This window comes from Perna viridis, chromosome 10, assembly GCF_037379345.1.
Source record: "Perna viridis isolate PV_CMFRI_1.1 ecotype Kerala chromosome 10, ASM3737934v1, whole genome shotgun sequence".
NCBI classification, from domain to species: domain Eukaryota; kingdom Metazoa; phylum Mollusca; class Bivalvia; order Mytilida; family Mytilidae; genus Perna; species Perna viridis.
Window position 1 is genome coordinate 34,674,124 of NC_142454.1, and position 10,893 is coordinate 34,685,016.

The following is a 10,893-nucleotide window of genomic DNA, read 5'->3' on the forward strand; positions in this document are numbered from 1 at the left end:
GCAGTACAAGAAATAAAGCCTCAGTGATTTAGGTATTTTGAAATTTGTTTTACTGCAAATTTGGATAAATATGATAAATAAAAGCTGAAATAATTCGGAGTCAAACAAATCTGAGTACTTGGTAATCTGACACAAACTTAAGAGGTGTACCACATCATAGGATTTAATTTTGGGATTAGGCAACAACTTCATGTCTAACAGTTTATATTATATGTTGAAGTCGGGTTATGGGGGTATCATGAGTGGGTATTAACTCCTACATTTCTTGTTTAATCAGTTTATTAATTCTCCCTCATATTCTAAGATAATGGCCATTGACTTATTCCTTTGAAATAATATTAATGTAGGAATGAATCCTACTTAACACATAACTTTTGTTTTTAGTAAAAATATGGTGACCATTTTTTTTCTTTTTACTCAGCTCGTACAAATCTCTTTGAGAAACAGTCACAAGAAGCAGCAGTAGAAAAAGAAGCCATGCTACCTCAAGGGGAGAATATTTTACATTGTCCTGCTGCTACAGGGGAGGAATCTGCAGATGTAAGAACAAAGAGTTGATAGTATACAGTTATCTTCATCTTATGACAATTCCATATTCTACAGTGGAACAAACTATAGTGTGACATAATTTGTGCAGCAATGCACTTAAAAATTACTTTTCAATTTAAATGAACTTTCATTACACATTCCTATTGTGCACTTTCTATTTTAAGTTTTGATCTAAATCAATTTGGGATTACACATAGCAAAACATTGCATTTCTCATCTCTAACTTCTACATGGCTGAATGGAATTTAATGAAACTTTCATAGAATCTGCATTACATTATCCCTTTGTTCACCATCTATATTAGATTTTGATTCGAATTATATTAGGAGTTTCACATAGCAAAAAACATGGACTTAGTCATAAATGAATATTGTGACATAGGAGACCTTTCTCTTATTTGTGACTCCTCCTGCACTGCGTAATGGACTTTAATGAAATTTATTACATATTCCGATTTAAGACTTCATTCCAAGTCAGTGGAAGTAAAAAAGTTCATGGTAATGATATCAAATGGGGGAGTGTGGGTATCAGTATTGTGAGCATTGCTCAAAGTTTTTTTCTAGTTCAACTCCTGATGGTCGGAGTTTTAGTTATGCCATGTTTTCCCTCCAATTCAATCTTGATTAAGAAAAAAAAATGAATTTGTTACTCACTCAATGAAAGAAATGTGTTAGTTTTAATTATTGCATATTATTTATATTTTATTCTTGAAGAACAACCTTTCATTGATAAAAGGAACAATTTTCTCTTCAGTCTCAAGTATGTAAACATTTAATTGAAAGTATATAACGTTTTCATAGTAATTTTAAGGATGTTACATATTTTATATTAACAGGTATGTTTTGTGTGTGGTGATGCTTTTGAGCAGTTTTTTGATGAAGAATCTGAAGAGTGGCATCTAAAAAATGCATTGCGAGTAGATGGAAAGGTAAAAATGACAGTTGTTGCCAACTTGTCACTATGGATTATTTTTTTTTGTCTTTTTAATAAATATGTACCAATTTCATTGTGCATTTTATTGATAGATTTTTAAACCACTGCAAACAAAGCATATATGGGAATCACCACATGACTGTCAGAACTTTATCTTAAGATCACTATGTTTACATTGTTAAATTGGCCGTGATTTTGTTACCAAAACAATTTTTTGTTGTGGGTAGTTTGATTTTAGGTCAAAGAGTCTTTTAAAGGTTATCGTCCCTTCTAAAAATTGTTAATTTTCAAATTCGTTTACTTTTTTGTCAAAGGATTATCAAAGGTACCAACGTTTTATGTCAGCATAGAAATTATAAAACACAATAATCAGTATTTTGTAAATAATCAACACTTAGCAACAAAAATGACGGAATTACAATGGAATTTCTAGTAAGGAATTATAAAAAAATATTTTGATGGTGCATATCAATATTGTAAGTACTGATGTTTGGTTGTTATCTCTCCAAAATTGTTAGGTTTAGCCAAATTCTTTTAATTGCTGAAATGGTTTTTATTATAAGGCCCACAAAAATTACAATGGTAACGAAGTTGTCTGATGACTCCATGTAAGAGTATCATCCTTGAAAGGTGGAAAATAACATTTTTTGTACATTCTTCAGCCAATGTCTTGTTAACTATGATAGATAGAATAAAATTTACAATTGATGAAATGATCCTTATGATAATTCTTCCAAAGTCTTCTTGAGTCTGAAATGTCTGACAACTCATTGTTGGAGTAATTGCCCATGAAAGGCAAAAATTTAACCATGCAAGCAATTCAGGCTCCTGGGAGCCTTTTGTTCGTAGTTTTAAGCCAGTATCTTGAAAATTGTGATAGAAACAAACTTTCAATTACAGAAATGATCCTGATAATAGATCCTATTATCTTCTTGAGTCAAATTTGTTAGACAACATCTTGTTAAATTTATTGCCCTTGAAAGGCAAAGTTTTACCAGGTGAGTGATTCAGGCTCCTGGGGGCCTCTTGTTGAGATGTATTCAAATTGGTCTCAGGGTCCAACAAAAATTTTTGTTTTCATCAAAAATTGTAATTTGAATCCTTGGGGTTCTTTAATATCCTGAATCTTATGAGTGATGACTTTTCAAATAATCTGAATTGATAGTCACTTCTGAATTTTGTATTCTACATGATATATTCGTCCTGAAAGGATTAAAAACTAGCATTGGAAGTTAGCATACAAGGAGGTGATGTGAAAAGGAAAAAAAAGTATAATACCTATTCCCATTCAATTTTGAAAATTCCAAAAGTAAATTATGACCACTTTATCTCTGGTTTGCTTTGCTATTATTGTTAATATTTAAATTTACTTTTCAGACATATCACCCAGTATGTTATGAAGATGCACAAGAGGTGAGGATATTATTCTGTACTTTAAAACGAAAATCAGGCCTTCATTTTATATAAAAAAAATATTTCAAAGCATATTTTTAACATTTAACAAAGATGATATGTAAGTTCTTTTATCTGTATATTGTAAACTGTTATCATATAAATAAAACCAATTTCTTCAGTTTTTTGCTTAAAAATAAGTTTACTTGTGTTATTCCCACAATACTTGCAATAGCAAACAAAACAGATGTCATCACTGTTTTTCTCAGTTCAACCTACATTTGGTATTAACTGATGCTGTACTCATGTTTAGACACTAAGTAAGCAAGGATGTACTGGTTATGACAGCTACAAGGGCTTTATGAAATATGCTTATTAATTTACTCTATTATTTAATTGCTCACAAAGGCCATGAGAGCTATTGTCATCACTTGGTGTCTGTCGTTAACAATTTTTAAAAAAATCTTCAACTTTGACACTACTTGACTAATTGGAACCAAACTTGGTATGAATGTTCCTTGGATATCCTGCATAGAACACATGTGGGGATTTTCAATCTGTCAAAAAACATTGCCACCATATGTAGAAATAAAACATAAGTGTCAGACAGTAGTGTATTGCATATATCACCAAAAACGTTAATTTTAGCCAAATTCTTTCAGTTCATGAATTGATCCTTATTATATGGCCTACAAAAGTTTTAAAGGAATCAAAGTTATCAGATGACTCCTTTTAAGAGTTTAAGTTCTTGAAAGATGAAAAAAGACCTTTTTATGTTTTTTTTTAATTTTTTTTTTTTTTTTTTTTTTTATTATTACTATTTTCAGCCAATATCATTATAACTATAAGAGATAGAAAGGAACTGTCATTTGCTGAAATGATCCTTATGATAAGTCCTACCAATGTCTTCTTGAGTCAAAGTTGTTGGACAACTCCTTGTTAATATTAATGGCTTTTGAAAGGCAAAATTTAACCAAGGGAGCAATTCAGGCTCCTGGAAACATCTTGTTTGTGAACTAAAAGAAGTTTAAAAATTTGTTGGTTTTTTTTTTCAAAGCTTGGCACATGCTTTTATGTTGAATGACACATTAAGCATGTTAAGATATTTATATAGCAAAGTTCCAAAGCTGGGTTTAATGCACTCTAAAAGGTGAATGAAAACAAGTTATGTCCTAGATACCTACTTTACTGGAACCCTTAGTGTGTCAAAAACTACTATTGTGTACACAAATGCCCCAAGTAAATGGAGTTCAACTGACCATGGTGGTATCTTGTTTCACTTGTTGGAGCTTTTTATTATTATTATAATTATTCATAGTGATATGGGTGTCCATCCATCCTTCCTACCTTCCAGTATGCAGGGGGACTCATCTCTTATTTCTTACTCCTCCTACACCACTAAATGTAGTTGAATGAAACTTTCATAGAATCTTTATTACATGTTCCTATTGTGCACCTTCAATTTTAGATTTTGATCGAAATCAATATGGAGGTCAAAAGGTGCATGTTATCAAATGGGGGATTGTAGGTATAAAGTTAGTGTGCATTGTTCTTACCGGTAGTTGTTGTTATTATATGCCAAGGTTATTATACAATTGTGCACTATATATATGTATAGTATGAAAATGGAAAACATTGAATAATTTTCTGAGATGGTTTAGAAATTTCTGAAGAACTTAACAGTTCTGTATATTTTCCTATGAAATAATCACTATTGAACTGTGTTGATTTTGATATATTTAAATTTCAGAATATTGTGAAGGAAGACCCTGGTGCTAACCCAATGTTACTACAAATACAGAAAGAGTTGGGATATGTACCAGCTGATACTGTTGTATCATTTCCTGCTGCTAATGTTATTTCGGTCTCTCAGGTAGATCATACACCCAAAGACATAGAAACTAATGAAGATAATCCAACAGAAAAGCCAGACGCTGCACCTTCATGAAATTAGATAGATGAACTTCTAAATATTTTTCTGTGATCATTTGAATGTGTTAGATTCTAATAGTTAATGACTGTTATCATTGCAAAACCTAGTCTGTCAGCCTCTTTTGGTTTTGTGAAAGTGAATGATGTGTGTGAACTATTTATATTGCTCAATATCCTGTTAAGATAACTGTAATATTATTCTCTATTTACCTTGCAATAGTAAAAATAATACAATTATTATCAATCACTCCCTCAGCAGATAAAATCCTTATAAATTCAATATATATATGTCTCAAGAATGTGACCACTTTAATGTATTTGTTAGATAATGTTTTTTATGATGCAGTGATGATAGATTAATGTGGTTACTGTATTACTGTTACCAGATTATTTTTAAGCAATTTATGGTCCCTTACTTTGAGAGCAAGAAAAATGTATGAAAATAAATAGCCACAAATAAATAGAAATACATGTTGAACATAGTGCTAAAATGAAAATAAACAGTAGTAGACCCTGAAATGGCAATCAATCGGTTTACTGTACATTGTGAGAGGTAAATATGATGGTCCATAGTGAGAGGTATTTATTTGATGTGACAGAGATCTAATATTGGATATTTCATCTTAACTTTCTTGCACTAAGTTACAATTCTAGTTAAAACCTACCATCCAGTCAGTGAAAGCTCTATTTATATATAGTCTAATTGACTCTGTAGACTAGGGTGCTGGCCTTAGTGTTGGCAATACTATCAAAGTTGTCAGTACTGTACAAGTTGAGTCAAGGGAATTACCAAAAATATATAATAATTACTCCCCTCTTTTTGCAAGTGGGGTACAGTGATAAATTTTTATTTGTAACTTATTGAATTTTTACATTATGGCAGAAGTGAGGGATTAGCCCTTAAAGTTGACAAAGTTTTATTTAATGCTACCTTTGTCACAACATTCTTTCACATAAAATATTTTTGTAAGTTCTGTTGAAGGTTTATGATTATTTTTTTGTCCTATATAATTTGGCTTTCTTTCTCTTGACAAGTAGGCTTATGGGTTAAGAAGGATATTAATTTTAGGACTTGGGTCATCAATGGTTCAAGTCACAAAGTCTTAGTGAATGGATATCATGAAAACTTATTTAGGCAAAGGATTTGGGGTAAGGAATACAGGTAGATAGTTTCATGTCAAGGTCACATATATATTCTTTAAATAGAATTTTACAGCTGAAAATTAAAAGTCCATTGCATAATATTTCTTAACTTCAATAGATATCATTGAAACTTATTCATGTTAAGGTTTACAGTCCCTGTATGGGATAAACTTCCCACTTGCCCCATACCCCCATACCCCATTCCCCATTGCATTGGCTTATTTCTCGTTGTCAAATGCCTTTTCCCATTCCAAAAAGAAAAAGCAAAGTAAATGTTTTATCAAACACATATAGTGGATAAGGATGCAAAAAGTTTTGTGCAATCAATATTGATTATAGAATTAGAGTTCGAGAATTACCGAAATCAGGCTATATTTGCATTGTTTACATGAAAACAATATCGACATATCGACACTCCGAGCTATCATGCACAATATTCTTGAAAATATAGATATATGTATAAATTGTGAATGAATTTGATTTCTAAAATTCTTAAAAATGTTAAAATTGTCCATATAAGGTTTTTGTTGATTATTGTTATGCATATATTTCAAACCAAATTCTTGAACATGAGATATTTTTCCAAATTAAACGGTGCCAACACTTAAAATTACCTTAATGGTCTTAAATAATTGTTTAAAATGTTAAAATTGTTAAAATAAACATTATATATGGGCTGCAAATTGAATGAATGCCAACTTAAAATTTCCTTACTGGTGTTTTATCATTGTTTAAAATGTTAAAATTGTCAAAAAAAAGTATCACGTGTGATGCTTTGACACATCAATTTCAGTCAACTTTCCCAAAAATGGCATATTTCTGCAGATTGTATGGGTGCGAATAGTAATGGTCCAAAATTATTGTTAAAAATATTAAAAATGCCAGTGTTAGTATCTGGTTGTTGGTTGCGTCACTCGTATTTCATTAAAAAATCTTCAAAGTGACATATTTTTGCAAAGTGTGCGAACACCTTTAATATACCTAAGTCTAAAACTAATGTAAGAAATGTTAAAATTGTCTCTATCAATATTATGTTGATGGCTGTGATACATATATTTCAGACCAAATTCTTGAAAATTAGATAGTTCTTTGCAAATTGAATGTGTGCGAACACTTGAAATTACCTTTATGGTCTTGTATTATGGTTTAGAGAGTTAAAATTGTCAAAATAGGCATCATATGTTTGGCTGTGGCATATTGATTTCAGTTCAATTACTTAAAAATGAGACATTTCTCCATATTGTTAGGATGCAGACAGTTTTAATTTCAATAATGGTCTAAAATCCTTGTATAAAATATTAACAACGGCAATATTGTTATCCTTCTCGAGGTTGCGACGAACGACATACTTCTGCCAATTGAAAGCTAAGGGAATAAACATTTTATTTTTTTTTAAATGGTCTTGTTATTATTGCTTAATGTGTTTAATTTGTCAATATTAAAATCATACGAGTGTCTCCGACACAAAATTATTTCTGTTATAAATTTTGAAAAAAATAATTTATGTTTAGAAATCGTATGAGCACGAACATTTTCAATCAATAACAAATGTACTTCCGGTTAATATTTAAAAAAAATGTCAATGAATAATTAACTGCGACATCTGTAATAATTAAAAATTACTCTGAAACAATCTTGTTTAAAAATTATTTTAATTGCTGTCATAGAATTATGATATGTATGTTGCTTGCGAAAAAAGGCAAAACAATTTGTTTGATTGACCAATCAAAATTATTCCCTCGCCCCATTCCCCTATTCATTTACCCCATTCCCAATGCCACATTACCCATTACCCCATTCCCCATTGTCCCAATTCCCCACGCCCCATTGCCCATCCCCCATGCCAAATTGCCCCATACCCCATAAAATGGGAAGTTTATCCCATACAGGTACTGTATGTATGTTACTATAAAAATAATTTCTTACATGTACAAGAAGCAGCTCTAAACAATGAATTTAGCAATCATTATCCTTTTTGTATATTACCTATAAAGTTGTTCAATGATATATCGATTGAAGTATGTGTTCATGCACACGCATAATATGTGATGGCAGATATTTTCATCTGAAGAAAAATACATTTTATAGGTCCGGAAGAATTTGCCGTAAGTTATGTATGCGAAAAGTTTGTTGTTTGAGTTGTTGAAAGAAATAAATGCAAAGTGTATATGTTGAAGGTTGGAAAATATGAATGAAAGATGGTTTTGTCGGATCATGTGATATTTTATGGTTTTCTGTAAGCTATAAAGCAATAAAGTATGAAATTATATTTAGTTTGACTTCATTATGTCACCAATGACCAAATATTAAGAAGTCGATAGCAATACTAAGGAAGGAAATGTGTGGTAAAACACAGCCCAAGATGAAATATAATCATTATTAACAATTCAAAGCTTCGAGGTCTATACAAACATATCAGTATTATTTTATCTTGCAAAAGAACATCTGCTGTGATGTTATTTATATATGCCGGGTCAATTTTTTCTCCCATCCTTAAGATCATAATAATAATAATAATATATTTTAAAGTACATTCAAGCTAGCTTCTGCATGACGACTAATATGGTGTCTCTCCTTTCCAGTTTCCTCGCTTACCGAGCGAGTATTTTCTTCCTGATTACCCTAAGAGTTATTTTCATTTAATCACAACAAAATTGCAGTGATACAGGTTGCACACGTCAAATTCAACCAATGGACTTTTAGAATGTACGTAAAAATACACCTATACAAATTTTGGTGCACTTGTGTTGTGTCACTGTTGAAAAGAAGAATCAAGGGAACCAAGGTTATATTGGTAATCAAAAAGAATAATCCAGGGACGAAGGCCAGACACGGAAAACAGACATGCCCAACAAAGTACATAAAGTAAATAAAATCATACATTTAAAGTAACGAGCAAAAGAGCAACTCTGACTCTACTAAAATCTGAGAGCATGGACCAGGTGCACTGGCAGGGTAAGTGTCTTCAGCTTTTCTAGAAACACCCGTTGAATTGCTCATAAAAAGTCAAGTCCGGGATAGACGTAAGAGGAAAGGAAAACTGACACGTTGAACAAATCAGTTTTCATTGAGCAGATGGATATACTGTAACGATCCACGAGTTAATGATGACGACCATAAAACTTCTGCACTGATGACTTCAACCTTGTAGCAACATAACCCTGTTCCAGAAGCCTATTTGTTAGAATTCTAGCGCGATACAAAAAGTCTGCATAGTTTCAGCAAGCTCTTGAATAACATATAAGTTGTGATATGAACACTACATACGCAGGTGCTGAAGGGATGTTGCCACAGAAGAAAGGAAATTTGACAGTTCTGAATGAAAAGTCATCACGTTTGTCGCAAAGTATGGTCAATAGTTTTAGATGGATTAAGATGGCTGCCGTGCATGTAAACAGCTAGATTTCAGCTCTCCAGTATTTGGCAATTTAGATAGGGTGATACAGAGTGTTTTTGTTGGAAAATTATATCAATGTGCTCAGAAATTTTTGGACTATGATATGATGCATCTTGTGAATAATATTTTGCACATTTGGACTTAGTAAAACTGTATATTTGAAAGTATGGTGTATTGACAGTTAAAAGAAATCACTATTGTTTGGAGATATAAATTGTGAAGTATGCCTGAGGATAAGATAAAGAACAAATCATTTGACAAAGCCAAACAAAAACCAAAGGTGCAATCATTGCTAGCAGCAAAGAATAGTGGACAGGGACAAGGACAGTCTGTGAACTTTACTAATCCATCAAAAGAAAAACCATACAAACAAAAGAGGACTGTCTCTGAGCTATCAAATGATAGTATGGAAAAGGAAGAGGTGATTACCATTCTAGAAGATCTTGATGAAATCAAACAATCCTTTCAGGACACTATTAAAAAGAATGATCTAGATAAATCGTTGGATTGTTAAGTAAAGCAAAATGACTTGAAAGAAATAGTTACTACTGTTGTCAACCAATTACTGACCACTTTCAAAGACACTTTGACAAGAGAATTTGATGACAAACTCAGAGAAAGCACTGGCAAGCTATATGATAAAATAGATGGTCTAGCTATGGAAAATGAGGAATTACGTGAGCGTATTCGAGCCAAAGATAAAGTCATTGAAACTTTGGAAGATAAATTTGTAGATGCTGATATGAGATCCATTGAGGCACTTAGACAATGAAACTACAATGAGCAATACTCACGCAAACATAATATCCGAGTTTTAAACTATCCGGAAAAGAGGGATGAAATCTATCCCAGGACTTTATAAATCTAGTTAAAAACGATCTTGATGTTACTGTGACGAAGGATGAAGTTTTTGCCATCCACCGTATACATGGGAAGCCAGACTTACCTCGACCAGTTCTTGTGAAGGTTAAAAATACAGAGGTAAAGTCCAGAATAATGAGACAAAAAAAGAACCTGAAGCAAGATGTCAAATTTAATGACGATATAACCCAGAAGAACTTGGGACTGATGACCAGACTTTCGGAGAGTGAAAGAATTTTCAGTGCATGGTATTTCAACGACGGTGTGTATGCAAAGACATCTAAAAAGGGCAGAAGAATACGTTTTGACATTTACGACAATATAGATGAGAAACTGAATTATCATCACGAAAAAGAGCATGGTGGAACTAAAACTTCTTAAACTTGTATTAATCAATCATTTGTATTTATTGTAAGGCTGATTATATTTTATTGATATACAAATGTATGTAAACTTTAATTAATATTACCACATAAAGAGCTAAAATTGAAACTTTCAAGTATTTTCTCTGTTGTTGTGGTGTCTCAATTCTATCAATCATTTGCTGAACGGGACAATAAGTACTATCATGTTGTGTTTATTTTTGCTTTCATTTTTACTTTGGATTGTCAACTTGTTATAGTTTGAAATTTTGCAAATAATTTATCTACCTATTCAAACCTATATAAAAGGGTTTAAATGTGATG

General features: G+C 31.8%; 1 protein-coding gene across 2 annotated transcripts in view; it reads left to right on the plus strand.

The window, feature by feature from the left end:
- Positions 1-8,218, plus strand: part of LOC148605551 (uncharacterized) — a 47,903-nt gene extending 39,685 nt beyond the window's left edge. For both annotated transcript variants that reach the window (XM_088549953.1, XM_088549954.1), the window contains exons 12-15: positions 422-540; positions 1,385-1,477; positions 2,860-2,895; positions 4,625-8,218. In XM_088549953.1, coding sequence (XP_088406079.1) covers positions 422-540; positions 1,385-1,477; positions 2,860-2,895; positions 4,625-4,822 — 446 coding nt within the window. In that variant the 3' untranslated portion in view covers positions 4,823-8,218. The remainder of the gene's footprint in view (positions 1-421; positions 541-1,384; positions 1,478-2,859; positions 2,896-4,624) is intronic.
- The last annotated feature ends 2,675 nt before the right edge of the window (positions 8,219-10,893 follow it).